Source organism: Sitophilus oryzae, unplaced genomic scaffold, assembly GCF_002938485.1.
Source record: "Sitophilus oryzae breed Bouriz unplaced genomic scaffold, Soryzae_2.0 scaffold_1801_pilon_pilon, whole genome shotgun sequence".
NCBI classification, from domain to species: domain Eukaryota; kingdom Metazoa; phylum Arthropoda; class Insecta; order Coleoptera; family Curculionidae; genus Sitophilus; species Sitophilus oryzae.
Genome location: NW_022146504.1, coordinates 821,075 through 840,866, shown reverse-complemented (window position 1 = coordinate 840,866; position 19,792 = coordinate 821,075). Strand labels below are relative to the sequence as shown.

At 32.2% G+C, this 19,792-nt stretch overlaps 1 protein-coding gene across 1 annotated transcript in view; it reads right to left on the bottom strand.

Annotated features, from left to right (window-relative positions):
* The window catches only part of LOC115883013, a 638,791-nt gene that overhangs the window by 612,977 nt on the left and 6,022 nt on the right, over positions 1–19,792 (bottom strand). The window contains exon 2 of the mRNA XM_030901288.1: positions 3,324–3,530. Within this exon, the coding sequence (XP_030757148.1) occupies positions 3,324–3,368 (45 nt within the window). The 5' untranslated portion in view covers positions 3,369–3,530. The remainder of the gene's footprint in view (positions 1–3,323; positions 3,531–19,792) is intronic.

Here is a 19,792-nt window from a genome sequence, read left to right as displayed (position 1 = left end):
AGACAAGAAAGTGAGATGCTTTTTAGATCGACCGAAGTGTTAGAGGAGATTCCTCCGGCACCTGACAAGGAGCTTCCCCACCAACGACAAGGACTTGCATCTCCTAGGGGAAAGCCAGAATACCACAATAACAGATCTATTAATATCCAATTGTGAAGATATCAATGACAGTTAATAAGATATGACGCCTTAGTGAAATTATGATAGGCTTTGGAAAAAAGTTGCTTTTGACGTAATAGTATAAACGTGTTATTAGATAAACATTTGGATAGCAGCATATTTTCTATTGAAGAAAGGCATTTTTAGAAAAGCAATCAAAAGATAAAAAAACGCTGTTGAAACTATCACAATATTGATATAATAATGTTTTGATGTTTAAGCTATCCCTCTAAAAGCAACTTTTTCCAAAGCCTAACATGAATTCGCTGATGTGTCGTTTCTTGTCCACCGTCATTGATATCTTAATTATTAGATAATAATACACCTCGTTTATGGTATTCTGGTTCATTGTCGATTTTTTGAATAAAATAATCTTTTTTTTATTAGTTTTTATTAGAATGGTCATAATCAAGAGGGCTAGTTATACCTAAGTTAGAAAAATAAGTTAATTAAGGGCTTATATTTTCGTATTTAATATAATTTTGCTAATAACTTTGGTTTGAAAAAAGATATTAAGATACGGTTTTCGCTGACTTGCTAAGCTTTTATTACTCTTTAGTGTCAGCTAAAATTACATATACCATCGCATTTAACTTTTTTGGAAAAACGCTGTTGTTTTTTTAAATTGTAAAGACAGCGCCCCGAAAGGTATTTTGCAAGGGAATTTTGGTGTACAACCTCTGGGAACTAGTGGGGAATTAGTAGGGAATTAGAGGAATTAGTAGGAAATTAGAGGAATTAGTGGGGAATTAGTAGGGAATTAGAGGAATTAGTAGGGAATTAGTGAGGAATTAGTGGGGAATTGGAGGAATTTAGTGGGGAGTTAGTGGGGAGTTAGTGAGGAATTAGTAGGGAGTTAGAGGAATTTAGTGGGGAATTAGTTCGCTTATAGATGATAGTAACTGCATCGATACAAATACCTCATTGAAAAAAATACGCAAAATCGATATCCAGAATGAGGATAATGTTCTATCTAGATGGAATAGAAAAAATATCAAAGGTGTGAAAATTTTTTGACCAGTAATTGTTACCTTTGCATCGAGATGAACGCCCACGCTTTAATTAAACTGATACTGAAGATTAAAAACTCTGAGTTAAGACCAGAAATGTTAGGCATCGGCATTCTTGGTAGCCAAGCCTGTGAATCCTTATTTCGTTCTGCAAGATCCATGATCTCTACTTATTCAACAGTAATCAATTTCAGTATAAAGAATTTGCTGAACCGAATTGAAAGAATTAAGAAGAATTCCAAGAGAAGACAAAAGATTGAAAAACAGACTGAAGGAAAAAAAATACCACTGGAAGAAGAACTCCTCAATTTGGATATCAAAACTACAGTTGAAGCTCTCCAAATGGTCGTAGAAGATATGAATCGATTTGGAATCAATGCCGAGGAAAACGATTGGAAATATATGCAGATACCATTATTTACTAGACCGAGGAATAAAGGACAGGACAACGAAGATATTGACAAAGATGATGTTGAACTTAACGAAAACTCCGAGGAAAATGTAATTGACCAAGATGTAGCAAATTGTGTCAATAATGAAGATTGTATAATTATGGACAAGGTTGCGGACTCAATTTCTAACGACGAGATCCCTAATCGCGAATGTGATGATTCTTTGGAAACAAGTTTCATAAGTTTAAAAGATTTTTCTCAAAAAGTACATAGCATATCGAAAATATCACCGTATATAAAACTCACTCTTGGCAAGAAATCTTCGATTATTAAAAAGTCATCGTACTACTGGCTTTTAGATCAGTCTAATGGTAGAGTGAGTACTGACCGACTGAAAAGATTCATAGGAAGTGCAAGCAAAACACAGAAAAAACAGCTTCTAAGAAGTGTCAGTTGCCCTTGGCAATGAAAATCTAAACAGAAGTTACCTATGGATCAAGCTGATAGCACGATTGATTTCTCAACTGATTCGGACGTGATGGAACTCGACGACTCCGATGATTCGGAAGAGTTTTCAGATAGAATGCTTCCCTCCAATTTATCGGAAACTGATGGACTCGATATACACATAGAAAACGATTACGCGGTTTTCTATGACCAGTCGTGGTTTATTGGTCGAATTATTGAAGATAGGAGAAATCCAAATTATAAACAAGTTTCTGAAAGCAGAGCTCGGCAGTTTTATTTGGCCCAAGAAGGAAGGCACCGATATCGTTCATAAAAAATGTATTCTTTTTGATCCTATAAATTTGATTGGTGATGGCCCATTCTAGTTGAAGCGGAGAGATCAACTAAATATCATGAGAAGATATGAAACATTTAAAAAACAATAACCGTTTATTTTTGTTCGATCATATCATAATATTCCACAAGAAATCTGTACAGTTTTTTTAACTTTTTTATGTTTTTTGATAAAAAAAGGTGTTTTGTTTAGAGTTTTTTTTTTATTTCAAAACCGAGGGTTATATCTACAGCAAACACTATAGACATTTGTTGAATAACTTACCATCATGTGTGGCCTAATTTACGTAAGTTATTCGGTGAGGAAATTACTAATAGTAGGGGAATTAGTTGGGAATTAGAGGAATTAGTTGGAGAATTAGAAGAATTAATTGGGAATTAGGGGAATTATTGGGGAATTAGTATAAATTTTGGGAATTAGTGTACACGTTTTTTCCTGCGGTTTACCCCTCGCAGCGCCCCCTAGCATCTACGTTCAAAAGGTTATTTTTATTGTTTATGTGGCATGTGATATAATTATGTGGTAAAATATAAGCGCTCTTTTAAACGAGCTCTCATTTGTTGGATTCCGATCAGCCAGTCCGGGGTTATTAACATTTAAATAAAAATAGATCTAACCTTCACCCACCACTTTATTTTAGCAGATAGGAGAAAATGGTTCTAACAAAAAGATCCAAAATTTACTAAAGATTAAGAAGCTATTATATATAGTACATCGTATCCAGGCAAAATTTCTTAAAAATTCTATTTCGTAATTTTCCATAACAGTTACGCCCTCTAACGGCCGTCCTACAAACTTGAAAATAACTTTCAATAATTTCTCATGGTCTTTTTAGTTACAAATATTTTTTTCCGCAAGCCCTACGACTAATACTTTCCGAGATACAGCCGAGAGCTATTTTTAGTGGGTACACCCTGTACACTGTACATGTAAAAAATGTAGATCCTGATTTAAACGTACCTTTCTAATGAGCGGAGCGCAGGAGCAACTCAACTTGTTGCCCATGCCTTGGCACTGTGAAGACCCTGCAGGGCACTGGCACCGTTGCTGTCACCACATGTCACCACCGCCAAAATCTGCTCCTCGGCCACTCCACTGTTCACGGACTCCCCTGTTCAGCGACTGTGATCGCTGATGGTGGCCGGCAAACTGCTTCGGATGGTTGTGCTAGAAAAGATTATAATTTATTGTAATAATCAAATGTGCTAGGATTTCTACATAAACTGTAAAATCAAAAAGTTTTGTGATCAAGTTTGCTTTAACATTTACAGTAGTCAATGTTTGACAGTTTTGTTTAAGTTTCGCTTGAAATATTTGAATCTTTTTTATATTTTTTAGATATTTTTACAGATTTATTTGAGCTTTTCTGAGTTTATGTTAAGGTACGTTCACATTACTGTTGTTCCTTCTCGCGAGCTTGCTTCTCATTGTGCTTGCATTGCTTGCGCTTCCTGTTTCTAGTGTTTCTCAAGATCTTTCGGCTCGCAAGCAACGGCGTCCACATTGTAATGTAGTGCTTGCGTTCGTGCTGTTCGGACATGGATGATACCGAAGTATTTTTTAATAGCGGCTGCTAGTTCGATCATTATTGCAAAACCACGGAGACAAAGAGAAAAAAGGCGACATAATGTTTTTTAATATTTTTTATCGCATGTCCGCTACTGATTTTCAAATACTTATTAACTTAGTTGGCCCCCGTATAGAAAGGAAAAATACAACTTTTAGGAAGTGTATTCCGGTTAAAGAAAGAGTTAAATAATGATTGGCCATAACATTAAGATTCTTTACAACTAGAGACTCACATAGTAGTTTGGGTTATTTATTCAAAGTTTCCAAGCAAAGCATTTCAAAAATAATACCAGGCCTATGCCAAAATATAAATAAAATTCGCAAAGATCAGATTAAGATAAGTAGGCAAAGTATATTTAATATTATTAATCAAAGAACAAAACACAAATATTTGTAATTCTGCACAAAATAAAATAAAAATCATGGTAGTATCATCATACTGCAGTAAATACCGAATCCTATGAATGAAACCAAACTAAAAACTTAACAAACAACGCAACGTTTCAAAAAACATGTGCCATCCCTCGTGGAGAGATTCCTCACATAAAAATAAGATTTATTTTTCATATCAACATAGGTCCTCTGCTTTGTTTCATAGCTACTACTTAATAAAAGTATTAATAATCTTTAGATTTATTATAATTTTCTTCATTTCCTAAGTCTCGTTAATACATTTGAATTGAAACTAAAAGAATTTCGGACTTCCATTGTCTTTATTTATTTTGCTTAAACAACGTCTCGGTGAGAAGAATCACTGACCGTTATCAAGAGTGAACTAATCTAAATCCTAAAACTACTGAGCTTATATACCGGGTGTTACAAATTCGAGGTACGAGCATTGGTATCTCGGTAACCGTAATAGGTACGAACATGGTTAAATTGGAGCAAAGTTGCTCTTTGGGATGTTCACCAAGATGCCATCAAAAAAGTTTTAAAAATCGCTGAGTTTTTTGGAAAAAACGCATTTTTTGAGAATGAATTTTATTTTTTTCTGTCGTTTTTTTTTAAGAAAATCAAAAAAACTAATTGCACATTCTCATAGCCACTTTATTAGGACTATCTGATGGTATTTTTAGATTTTCAAATTAGCTGATAATTTGTGAGATACAGAGGCCAACTCAATTTTTTCAAATACAGACCTGCATTTTTTATTTCCGGTTTTGAAAGAACTCAGTCTCCTGAGTGCAATGATATGACACACTTTATACTTTTTTTTGTTTTGGGATACCTTAACAACAACAAAACTATTTAATTATTATTTAAACTAATTTCAAGTCCGACTCTGGTTTTTTAAATTATTTAATCTGATTATATTCATCGCAACAATATTGATCAGCGCTAATTAACATTGAATAAGGAAAATCGAGCCAATTGGAAGATTCAAATAAATTATATCCAGGTCAACAATTTAAAGATATTATTTTTAACTTTTTATATTGTGAATATGCGCAATATTAATCGTAATTATTATAAATAAATTAACTTCTACAAACTAGTTTCTAATGTTCGAAAGGGTTACCAACCTCCCTATTGTACAAATTTATTTTTTGTTCAATTTTATTTATAGCTCTTTGAAGTTTCTTCTTATACTTGCGAATGCATTTTGTACTCTTTATTGTAAATGTTGAGATGTATTGATTTCACCTTTACAAATGTCGTGAAGTAATGTATTCATTTGTATATTATTTTTTAATATTTTATTGCATTTCATTTTCCATATTCAATGTTTTACCCCACGTCATTGTTAAGTTTGAAAGCTTATCAATATTGTTACGATACGTTAAGCTTTTGTTTAAAAACAAAGTATGGTATTATTATTATTAATGGTTTTTGGGTACCTACAGGGTGTTTCAAAAAACATGTGCCATCTCTCGTAGTAGTAAAAATAAAATTAATTTTAAAAAAATCCGTTTTTTCCAAAAAACTCAGTAATTCTTGAAATTTTTAAAACTTTTTTGATGGCATCTTGGTGAACATCCCAAAACGCAACTTTGCCCCAATTTAACCATGTTCATTTTTCGTTGTTTGCAGTCAAGCATGAGGTTGTCCATACCTGCAGTGGAGCGTTTTATGAGTGGTTGCCAGGGCCTATTTTACCATAAGGCCCATAAGGCCCGGGCCTTGGGCCCGGTGGTCTGGGGGGCCCGTTAAAGGTTGTAAAGTATTCATAGTTTCTTGAATTTTTGAATTTTATTGGAAAAAAGGACCCGAATTTTTGCTTGGGTCTTAGGGCCCGACCATATGAAAAATAGACCCTGGTGGTTGCCATATTGTTGAAATTTCTATACTTGGACTATTAAAGATTTTATTCTACTAAAGATTTAGTATTGTTAGATATTAGATATAAATACGGCCTCTTTAAATTTACGCTTTTTCCAATGGGGTTCGTTCATTTAAATTCTCAGTCGAACCATTCTGAAGCAACCAAAGGAGGCATAGTTGAAACATTGTCATCGAGTAATCACTACCTATATGCACTTATGCAGTGACCAAGAATCTCTGAATTCTGAACTAAATAATCTTAAAATGGATTTGCTTCAGAATTGATACTCTGCAAAAACCCTAGACAATATTATATCCAATTGCAAGTCTGACTCATTGGTGCACCAGCCTGAGGTGGATGCTCTCTCTCTGTCTTGATGATTCCATATGTGAAAGAAACACTGGAGAAGTTAGGCGAATAGCTAAGCAATATAAAATTAAAACTGTTTTTAAGTCTGGGTACACTTACAAGGTACACTTGCGAGTGCGGTGAGTTGTGTATTGGAGAGACAAAATGTCCTCTACGTGTACGTCTTGACGAATATAAAAGACATACCAAAGAGGTGAAACAATGAAATCAGGCATTGGAGATCATCTGTGGTCCCAGCACCATAACATAAAATGGTCGGAAGCCCGGGTTGTCCATAAAAAATCCATTGAAAATAGCGTAAATTTAAAAAAAACGTATTCATTGAACAAAGTGTACTTAAATTCGTTTTTAGCCATGGTTATCGCCCGCTTCATTGCAGCATTTTCAGCTTTCATTCAATTTCAGCACTCTTATCATTTTCAAAAAGTCTAGCAACTTGAGACTGAACCCTCCTTATATCTGTTTGTCAATAACCTATTATTACCTAGTAAAAAGATTTGCGAGGGTGTCGCACTGACATAAAATGTATTCTGCCGTTTTATCTTCAGATTGGCAAAATCCTGTGCAAAAAAAAAGACAAGTGTCTATTACGCTTACAATACCCTGTTAGTAGATTCACTATAGCTTTGACAGTCTTTGCTTATCAGATCTGCCGTGATGGGTACTGAGTATTTTGTGAACCAAGTCACGGGCAAAATGAGTATAATTTTTTTCTCAATTCTATACAAATATGTAAATAAATGTTAACCGTTATTGTTTCATGTTAATATGCAATTCAATAGTTCTCAATTACTGAGTTGCAATACTAGCGTTGCTATTGCATTGTGCATTGTATTGTAATAGTCGTTATTGTTACATTTCATATTGTGCTTTCTTCTGAAGAAATAGTCCAAGATCCCAAAGCGATCTGACAGAACTTATTTTCACAAGAATGAAACCTTATGCTCTCAGTAGTGCTCTCATGTGCTTTGAATACCGGCGTGTTAGTACCGGCGTGTGCGCCCTGTGACCTTGGCAGATACTGGGTGGGAAAGATAACTAAAAATAAGAGTTATAGTAAACGCCACGAATGTTTGGGAGTGATTCATCGGTCGTTACCATGTGAACTAACATGTTCAAGGTCACATAAAACTTAATTCCAGTGCCGTGGTGTTTCAAGTCATATAATAATAAATATATAACCTATTGTAATTTGTTGTTTTAACTGTCAAAGTCTTGTCAAAACATATATTTGGTTATAAATATAAACTGGAATGCCCCATTGGTCGCACTGCAAGCACACCAATGGACTGACGCACAAAAACGAACCAATCAAAGAAACGCGATAGAGTATCGTCTTTGTCAGTCACGCTAACATTTTAGAATAAGTAGGAGGAGCGCAGGCAGATGATTAAACCGAGCCTTTAAAAACCTACGTCTGCGGTAAAAATTTACGTTTTTAATGTAAAAAGATAGCGCGCGTGTCGATTCTAACTTCATCAAGCGATGAATCACTCCCAAACATTCGTGGCGTTTACTTTACTTAAATTTGTATAACTGATTTTTATATAAATATTGTAGAATATTACTCTAAAATAGTATCAAAAGTATTAGACAATTTCTAACTACTAAAATAGTATCAAAAGTATTAGTATAAATAGTATCAAAAGTATTAGACACTTTCCATGGACCTGAACTTTTATCAGGCAAGTCAAAAAGTGGATCTTTGATAAAGATAGACTTTATCAAAGCTCCGCGAAAACTAAAGGAACTTTACTTTTTTTTCATGTTTGATTTTTACATATGTTATTAAGACAGCTATTATAAAGTTATATTTAATCAGTCAGACTGTAATGACCAAACATCTTCTAAACACAAAAATTATTCAGCCGTGACTATGAGCGCGGGAGAACTATGCGCATGCGTTTCTGAGTAAAATATTTAAATCTTTTAAAAATACTTACTGCTTCCGATTATTTTTGCATTTCTATTTAAATAAGATGATCTTTTTTATTAAAAATATTAGTTTGAAAAACAAGACACCTTGAATTCTCTGACTTACGTTTTTAAATAGTTCGGATACTGTAAAGGGAAATATTCGAAAATATATATACCGGGTGCGTCTCAAAAGTGGCTCACCCCTTTAACTTTTTTATTTTTTCAGATAAAACAACGAGATTTGGTATGTTAGTATATGACTTAAATCTGGATTGATTGACATATTCAATTGTTTTCGGTCACTTCCGGTTTCACCGTGATGGTGTAGGGTGCCATTTAAAAATCAAAAGTTGTAGCCATTTCCGGTGAAACAGGAAGTGACCGAAAACAATTGAATATGTCAATCAATCCTAATTTATGTCATATACTTACATAACAAGTCTCGTTTTTTTATCTGAAAAAATAAAAAAGTTATAGGGGTGAGCCACTTTTGAGACGCACCCGGTATATAAAAATCAGCCATAGAAATTTAAGTTAAGTAACTCTTATTTTTAGTTACCTTTCTCACCCTGTATCTGCCAAGGTGTCACAAGGCGAAACTCACAAACTCATTCACAGCACATGAGAGCACTACTGAGAGCCTAAGGTTTCATCCTTGTGAAAATAAGTTATGTCAGATTGCTCTGGGATGTTACTCTAAAATACCAGATACGCCATAGCTTCGGTTATACAGGGTGTCCAGAAATTAATGCAATAAAATTTGGTCATAGATTCTTGAAAAAAAATAGGTAACCCGTATTTTTAGTATTGGAAATACTTCTGGCCGCGTTTATATGGGACCCGTCTTAGAAAAAACGACATGCTAGAAGCGACATGTGGTACGGTAGGTTCAATAACCTGCCTGTCAACACGTAATTTGATAGAGCCGGCGTTGATGAGCGAATAGGGCAAGGACGTTCGATTGCCGAAATGAGGTCTTATCAGTGAGCCAACTAATTTATGGATATGGATGTTTAGTTTGGCTGACCGATATTATTTTAAAAGAAAATGTGTCAAGGCATGGGTTGTTAGGTACAGTTTGGCTATTTTAATCTTAGGACAAAGAAAAAGTTTACATTATTTCCACTGCCAACAGGCGTTAAAACAAATGAATTCAAGGCGTTGTCAAATATTTATTGGTATAAGTTGATAGTTTTTACCGTTTGAATAGTGTTGTAATCATGTAATGTATTATCATTTAATTAGTGCTAACTTATCAAAGTTCACAACACGGCGAAATTTCAACAAAATCGGCCAACGGATCTTTGAGATATTAATAAAAAAAGTCTATTAGGAAACATCTTGATACCCTGTATCTTTAAAATTATGCATTTCCGGACACATGTTTATAACTTTTTACCTCAACTTTTTACCTTAAAAACACTCAAAGAATCACCTCCTGAAGTTTGGCCAGATACTTAATTAACACCCTGTATTTAAAAATGGCTAGCTAGTGATTTTGTAAGTAAAGCTATGTTTATTTTAATAGGAAAAAATACATTTCATAAAAAATAAGCAAACCCATAATACAATTACTATACACTAATTAATTAATTTTAAATGTATCTAATTATAGACACTTTAATAATTGAAAAATGGACATGAGCACTTAAAATCACTTCATAGAGTATACCAAATATGCAAAAAAAAATCCAATAAAAAACCACAAATGGCACATTAAAATCTGCATTAGCTGAAATCAAACTTTAGGTACCTAACTTCTATTATGGACACCTATGTATACTTAAATCTCATAATGATGTTTAAAAATACATAGGTACATACTATAAGTAGTGGTTGTCACGGTTTTTTTTTAGATATGATAAAAAGAAGCTGCAAACTAAATTATCGTTGGAGCCAACTATATTTTAATTTATTTTTATCTACAGTAACTATGCACGATAGGGGTTCGAAATATGCCTATACACTGTGAGGCAACTCAATTCGAGTATAAATTAACACTTACATTCCAAGTATCTTCTTGGTTTACCGGCACCCCGTTCACCCTTATTCCATCATTTCTATAAAAAATATTATTTTACATTATTTATTTACTTTTAATTTTTATTGAGAAAATTGGTGAAATTTTGTTGTACGGCGAGTTTAAATTTATAGGTCTTAAATTTCACACCGTAAGTTCGAATGTTAGTTAAACCTAGGAATACCCAGGTAATAACCGGAAATATGCAAAAGAAGGGGTGAGTTTAGGTTAGATTAGAATTAGGTTTTGAATTAATAAAAATATAGACCTAATATAAACTTAACCTAAACTGACACCCTTTTTTGCATATTTCGGGCTCCTACGTGGCCAACTCTACGTTTAACCAATATTCGGGCTTTTACGGTAACATAATACTCATTCTGATTGGTATAATCTGGCTCCATAACGAAACTGTATGGGTTCGAGGTCCTATTGCAAATTAATGCAATTAATTCTATGTATACACTTTCATAAAAAACCATCACAATAAAAATTAAATATCAAAATGATTTAACGTTGCGAACGGTTCACTTGTTCAACGGTTGTTCAACGGCCGATCAAAGAAAGCTTGCGGCTACGTCGGGACGTGTTTTTAGTAGGCTCGCTCGACTGTGAGATATTAGCTTTGATTTATAAATTTCGACTATTTAAAATTAAGTAATCTCAAATTTTTAAATCGTACACCATATGTATTATCATTTTTTCTGATAGAATTTACAAATTTTGCGTCATTGATAATTTTTACCGTACAGAAATCCAACATTTCTTTAAGCAAATTGACGGAGTATTGTAGCTAAACGGAGTATTGTAGCTAAACGATTAGATTTTTACAAATTGTAAGTTCTGGGTTCCTTGAAGGACTATTAGAGCTACAATTTAAAAATATTTTTACAAGATACAGAGTGTCCCCAATAAGTTATAAATATTATAGTTGTATTTTTTTAAATGGAACACCCTGTATATTATTCCATTTTTGGATTCTACGATTGAAATAAAGGTAAATTTGATTAAGGTTTATCACACTTAAACCTTACCGTTTTTGAAATATTTTCACTTTTATGAAATTGCAGTAAAAATTTTAAGGCTTCATTTCTCCAAGGGTATCAAAGTTTTTAATACTAACTATTTGCTGAAGATTATTTATTGATCAGATATTGTGTTACAATAATAAAAAAATTACTACCTTATACAGAGTGTCCAAAAATTTATATTAAATAATTACTAGCTTTAAACGGCAATAACTTGTTTAATTTAAATGGAACACCCTATATATTTTACGTGAATCAGATGCACAACACAATAGGCAATAATTGCCTACAGTAGGCAATAATTGCCTATCAAATTGTATTATACCATTTTTTACCCATCTCTTCAAGTTTTTGTAGAAAATGCATTTTCTTAGCATTTAGACCTCATTTATCACTATACCTATGAAATATTGACATTATAGATTATTTTTAAAGATGTAACAAATTTTCAAAGAGAACAGATACTAATATTGTCAATATAGTTCGCTTATTTCATTAAAAAATAAAAAAACTTTAAATATTTTTTTGTTAAAAAGGACCAATTAATATGATCCCAGTATTCAAACTACATTAAATCGACTGTTTACGTTGATTAATAATAATTGCTCCAAATACTAAAAAACTGAATTTTGTGTGTGTATTAGACAGTGTGGTAAAAAGTAACACTTTATAAATTTTATTTTATTTTTTGAAGAATGCTTATTTATAAAAACAGAGACGTTCATTTTCATAACTTATTATATTTATTTCTGAGCCAAATTCACATTTTTATTTAGAATACTTTTATTAATTAAAATAATTTAAAAGTACGTAATTAACTAATTTTTGGTCAGAAATAATGGTGGTATATTTAATTGGTACACTCTTTGGGCTTGCAATACATTTTGTACATATATGTTGCTTTAAAAAAATCTGAAATGTCAATATTCCATGGGTATAGTGATAATTGAGGTCTAAATTATAAGAAAATTAATTTTCTACAAAAACTTGAAGAGATGAATAAAAAATGGTATAATACAATTTGATAGACAATTATATTGTGCATCTGATTCACGTAAAATATATAGGGTGTTCCATTTAAATTAAACAAGTTATTGCCGTTTAAAGCTAGTAATAATTTAATATACATTTTTGGACACTCTGTATAAGGTAGTAAAATTTTTATTATTGCAACACAATATCTGATCAATAAATAATCTTCAGTAAATATTTAGTATTAAAGACCCTGATACCTTTGGAGAAATGAAGCCTTAAAATTTTTACTGCAATTTCATAAAATTGAAAATATTTCAAAAACGGTAAGGTTGAAGTGTGATAAACCTTAATCAAATTTACCTTTATTTCAATCGTAGAATCCAAAAATAGAATAATATACAGGGTGTTCCATTAAAACAAAATACAACTATAATATTTTTTACTTATTTGGGACACTCTGTATCTTGTAAAAATATTTTTAAATTGAAGCTCTACTAGTCCTTCAACGAACCCAAAACTTACAATTTGTAAAAATCTAATCGTTTAGCTACAATACTCCGTGTCGTATGTGGTGAACAACCCTGTATAATATCAAAAAATGCAAAAAAAGTTACCGAATTGTACGTATAACCCAATAATAAAATAAAAAATAGGGTATTCCCATTAGAAAATATATACTATAATATTCCCATTAGAAAATATATACTATAATATAAGTACCCTCCCCCCTATAGTAGTAATATAGTATATATAATATAATATAAGTACCCTGTATATATACTCTATAGTAATGTTAAAATGTGCTTCTTAAATTTCCCAATAACTTTTCTATTTAACATTTAGTCTACAAACGTTAAAAAACGCATTATAAAAAAACGTCGTGTAAGGGATAAAGGGGAAAACAGTCAAAAGGGGGAAAACCGACGATGAATACCATGTTAAAGACCGAATACCATGTTAAAGATACAAAAACTTATTACTGTATGCGTTATTATTTGGCCATCGTTTGTTATATTCAATTGCAATTTAATATGTGTTTGGCTTCCTTTCACTATGATCTCAGTCGGCTTGTCTCGTGGCAGGTTTGCGTAAAAAAATGGATAGAAAATGTCTCACTCTCGTCTCGCTCTCGGCTCGTCAGGTCTGGACGCACCATAGACTGCCGGAGTGCTGACGTTACGAATGTCAAATTGCTTTCCAAACAAGGTTTAGTTTTTTTATATTTCTACTGAGCTCTTCCAAATGACGTCACAAGTTAATATAAAATGTAAAAAAAACAGGTGATTGCCGACAACCGCCGACTTGTGTCTGGTATTTTCAATACGCTTATGATGGCTGCGCATGTTGCAAAATCTGTGAATTTTTATATTTGGCCAGTGGCCCCCCTTTTCGGATTTACAGCCTCCAGAATTTCGCCCCTAAAAGAGTTTTTTTTAATATCTCAGGGCCCTGTTGGACGAAAATCACTAAATTTGGTACACGTTGTTTTACCATAAAATGACATTTTTTGATGTTATTAACTATTTTTTATTTTCATCAGTAGCGTCCCTACGGTATTTAAACTAAATATTATTGAAGAAAAAAATAATACGCCACTGTTTTTTTTAAATAAAAATTATTTTTAAAATTTACATTAAATTTGGAACAAATTTTATCTATTGACTTTTTTTTCGTACTACGCACCGTTTTCACGTAAAAAAATAAGAACCATTTTCAAAGCTAAAATTTTAATGTAAATTTTAGCGATTTAAAATTTTATAAATAAAAAATTATTTTAAACTTAAGTTTGCCGTTTTAAAAATTTTGCCATTGAAATATACAGTAAAATTTTAGCGATTTGGTCATGTATGAAAATGGTTTTTATTTTTTTACGCACCGTGCGTCGCGTCGTACCAAAAAAAGTCAAGAGATCAAATTTGTTCCAAATTTCATGTAACTTTTAAAAATAATTTGTATTAAAAAAGAATAGTAGCGTACCATTTTTTTTCTTCATAATATTTAGTTTAAATACCGTAGGGACGCCACTGATAAAAATAAAAAAAAGTTAATAGCATTAAAAAATGTCATTTTATGGTAAAACAACGTGTACCAAATTTAGTGATTTTCGTCCAACAGGGCCCTGAGTTGTAAAAAAACTTTTTTTAGGGGCGAAATTTAGGGGGCTGTAAATCCGAAAAGGGGGGCTACCGACCAAAAATAAAAAATACGGCTCACCTATTTTTTTTCAAGTATCTATGACCAAATTTTGTTGCATAAATTTTCGGACACCCTGTATAATTATAATACACGGTTTCTGAGCCGTCTCATTTATGTATATCAGATCATTATTTATTGATTCGGGTAAACTCACTCGTCGACGCAATTTTCATTATTTACAACATATTTGGGGAACGGCCGTCCGGTGACCTAAAGCGCCAATTCCCATGCATTATTTCTAGTTTTATTAATCTTCAGCATTACTCCGTCATATCAAATTTAAATTTTGGTTTATTCAAAGATAAATTGAGTGAAATAAATTGGGTATATTAGGAATAAAAGGAATGAATTTACTTTTTATTCGCGGATCGTTTTCTTTGAACTATAGTAACTAATTCAGTAGTGTAATAACTTTGTAAACAAATATCTTAGGTTATTTAGCCAAAAGGTAAATCTCCTCCTATTTATTTTTTTTGTGTCATCTTTTATATAATTTGATAGAACACAAATTTGCCTAACCAACAAGAATGCTTAACGTTTCAGATGATTATCATTTTTCATTTATATGGGGGCATGGTAGTGCCCCCGCCTAGTCAAGCTCAGCCATTCCGTCCTTTTCTCGACGGTATTAGCGGCACTTTTCACCACCCTGTAACATCGTTGTGGATAAAGCAAGAATATTAATTTTCACTACAGATGAGGACATACTATAGCTCGCTAGATTAACAAAATATCTAGTAATTATGTTACGGTTAAGGTCCGATGTCCGGTTAATGTCGACATTACCCGGTCAATCTCGAGAATAACACACACCAAACCACCAAAAACATAACCAAACTCAAACATTAACCTGTTAATGTCGACATTAACCGGACATCGGACTTTAACCGTAACAATTATAATTCATAGTTTATGAATTATCGCTTGTCTTTAATGTCGACATTAACTCACTTATTAAATTATCTATAAATTGTCACTCACACATCATCAAAATTCTTATTTCTAAAAGAGTTATAAACTTAACGTAGATGGTGCGGTTGGTTTCCCCATAACGGCAAACAAACATAACTTTTTTTATTTGCAGTTTTTTATTATTTTTGAAAGCTGAAGATTTTACAAAACAGTAGTTATATGGGAAGAAATATTTTTATTTTAAATAAACAATATTTATATAAATAAAATTTAAATTTTATGCGGCAAAAGTCGCTGGAAAAAAACTAGTACCATAATAAATATTTCGTCAAAAGCAGGGAACATTATGAAATTTTTTTATCCAGTAAAAATAACAGAAATCATTTTCAAAACAAAATAATTCTAGTTTCAGGTTTGTTTTATAAATTAAAACATGTTCCTGTTTCTGTTTTTGCACACAAAACTAGTTGTAATTATGTTGACAGAAATCCGTCTTGAGATACCTATACTATATCAATTTATACATAATTTTAAACAGTTGGTGCATGTTAGTTAATTTTCAAATTTCCGACAGCAGCGCTCGATACGGCAGAAATCAGAAGTGCCCGACTATAATATTGAAATTCTTGCATTGTCATAATGTTTAAGTATTTTGATTCTTACTAGTGCAGTTATTGAAACTATAAAATTCTCAGATGCGAAGTTTGTGTAATGAATCGCTGTTTCGAGTAGTAAAAATGAACAAAGTAAAAAAGAACCCAAACTGGGCGACGCGTTATTTTGTGACAATTTCAAATGATAATAAATTTGCTTAAATTCTCCCGGAACAGCATTTTACAACTTCTCAGCTTTATGCCACCGATTTGGTCAAAACCAAATATGGATTCAGGTAATTCGACGAAACAAGCGAGTAAACAAAGTGTCCATTACATAATCAAAAAATTAAATAGGCATATAATATATTCTATGAGGATAATAAATGTACCTTTAAAAAATTTATATCCCCAGACATAACAGATACCGTATGCATTTATACATTCAGTACATGTATACGGCGCCTAGCACAATCCCATTGGTCAGAATGAATTTTAAACCAATTAAACTCCAAGTGCCATACGCGAGTATGGAATGTAAGACAGTGCCATGCGCACTTACGGAATGTACCTGGTAATTATGCTTGCAGCAGAAAGTAACGCCTCCTGGCTATAGCTAATCTTGCAAGAGTAGTTATGGCTCCGTGATTGAGGCCATCGCTTCGTGAACGAGAGGTCCGTGGTTCAAATCTCACGCCGGACCATAACTTTTTTATTTTTTTTACAATTGTTTTTATTTTTTAAAAAAAGCTGTAAATATTTAATAGCAATCAAAATACGGATTGCGTTGGTTTCACTCTTTTTGGTGGGGTTAGATTGATTATTTGGTGGAGTTAGTTGCGTTGGTTAAGATGGTTATTTGGTAGGGTTGATTGTGTTGGTTAGGTTAGCTATTTGGTGGGGTTGGGTTGGTTTTGGTTGGAATGCTCTAGAACAAAGCGTTAATAGTAATGTCTAAGGTACATTCCATAAGTGCATATGGCACTATCTTACATTCCATACTCGCGTATGGCACTCGGAGTTTAATTGGTTTAAAATTCAAATCTGACCAATGGGATTGTGCTAGGTGCCGTATACATGTACGGAATGTATAAATGCATACCGTATGATCGAAAGAAAATGGCGTCCAGTTGGCTGGGAAATGACGATCAACGACATTTCCCACGTCCAACGAAATTTCCCGAAAAACGTCGTTTTTTCGATCATATACGGTAGCCCTACCTGCTAGTTCTATGTCCCAAATAGCAAAACCGATGCATAAAACTATGATCGCTAGCGTAATTGAAGCAGCCGGCTTGTTATTACTAACCTAAAAAGTTTTAATAGCTTGAGTAATAAATTATAATACACGTTATACATTCTAAAGATATCAAAACATTTATATTTTTATTTTTTTTTAGAATTTTTACAAATTGCACTTACTAATACTTTTCAAATAATATTATAAGAAATTTTTCGTGTACATTTTTTTTATTTGTAAGAAAATATTAAAATATGTACTTAGTTTATTTTTAGTTGAAATTGGATACTCTAAAAAAATAAGAGAATTAGCACCAACATATGCAAGCCATTAATCACTTTGAAATGAATACGGCCCTCCCAGCACCAGCAAAGAATGCACGACTATATAAGTTTTACTATTCTTTTAGATTGCTGCAATATGAATAAAAATAATTACGCCCTGGTGTGCTTTATTATACACAGTTTTTTAAGAATTATATACAAATTTCAATGTTGCAAATTATTTTTTTATGTATAATATTTTAAAATAATTCAATCTTTCTGGCTTTTTTAATGGATTTTAATTAAAACCGCCTATATATACAGGGTGGTCCAAATTGTATTCCGGAAACTTCGGCAGCATATTCTGGAGATAAAAATAAGTAAAAAAAGTTCGTATAAATGTATGTCCTCAAATGCTTAGTTTCGGAGATACAGGGTTTAAAATATCATTTTTATTTTCATTTTTTCTAAATAATTCGTGAAGTAACGTCAATATTTGGATAAAAATTGGTGTCTGGAAGTTTTTTGACATGAGAAATTCGATTTTGATGTCAATATGACTCCTACTTTTAGAGGGCGCCACCTACATATTTTTTAACTGATTTGAAGAGTAATAACTTTTTGTCCGTACCTGTATAAAACTACCGAGTAAAAAAATATACATTTACGAAGTTTTTTACGTAAAAAATGTCTAGGTAAAAATCGCTATGAGTAATGGTTCTCGAGATATTTGGAATCGAAATTATCAATACCTGTCATCATTGACATAAATTAAACGTGTTGACTAAATAATTACTAGACTAAAATAATAAATTTTAAATGTTTTTGTGCAAAAGTTCACCAAAAACTGTTTTATCATCATTTTTTCGCAGAAAAATTTATGATTAATATAAAAAAATAAAAATTTCCCAAATTTTATATTTCAGTAAAAAAATATCTCTACTTACTGAACGGGTTTATTTTTTGTCAATAATGACATGTATTGATTATTTCCGTTATAAATATCTTGAGAACAGTTGATCGTAGCGATTTTTACTAAGAGACATTTTTTACGTAAAAAACTTCGCAAATGTATATTTTTTTACTCGGTAGTTTTATACAGGTACGGACGAAAAGTTATTACTCTTCAAATCAGTTAAAAAATATGTATGTGACGCCCTCTAAAAGTAGGAGTCATATTGACATCAAAATCGAATTTCTCATGTCAAAAAACTTCCAGCCACCAATTTTTATCCAAATGTTAACGTTACTTCACGAATTATTTGGAAAAAATCAAAATAAAAATGGATTTATTTATATACACTTTTTTACTTATTTTTATCTGCAGAATATGCTGCTGAAGTTTCCGGAATACAGTTCGGACCACCCTGTATATATATTTTTTTTTTAATTTTACATGAAATTCTAGTTTGCCTAGCTATTTTTGAAATCATTTCAATTTTATATCAAAAATGTCAGTTCTAGACCGAAAGATAGGTAATTAAATATTTTCAGCAATATTACGTAGTTATGTCCACACACTAAATTTAAACATTTTAGTGCAAACGGTTTTTTAAAAAAGTCTATATCATAATTTATATTCTATGTAAATAAATATCTTTGTAACGAAACTACAAATCGACAAATTTTATACGAAAACACCACATATTTTTACGCGAAAGCATTTTCTCTGATTCTTTTCACTTAATTCCCTAGGTAATTAGCTAATTCAAAAACAAATGAATATATTATAAGTGCATTTTTACTATTACTTTGACTATCTTATCCGATAGTCAAGCAGCACTAAACGCGATGAACTCACTAACCATCAATTCGAAGTTGGTCAAAGAATGTCTAGAGAAGCTGAACAAATTAGACAAAGAAAATAAAGTCTTACTACTCTGGGTGCCTGCTCATCAAGGGATAGAAACCAATGAAAAAGCAAATGATCTAGCTAGAAAAGGAGCTAACACTCCACTAACTAGACCAGAACTGTTCTGTTTTCCAAACGGAAACCAACAACCTCGCCAACAACCAACTAAAAGCGGAACTGAAGAACTTGGAAGACTCTATCCGTAACCTAGAATGGGAGTAATCCAATGGTC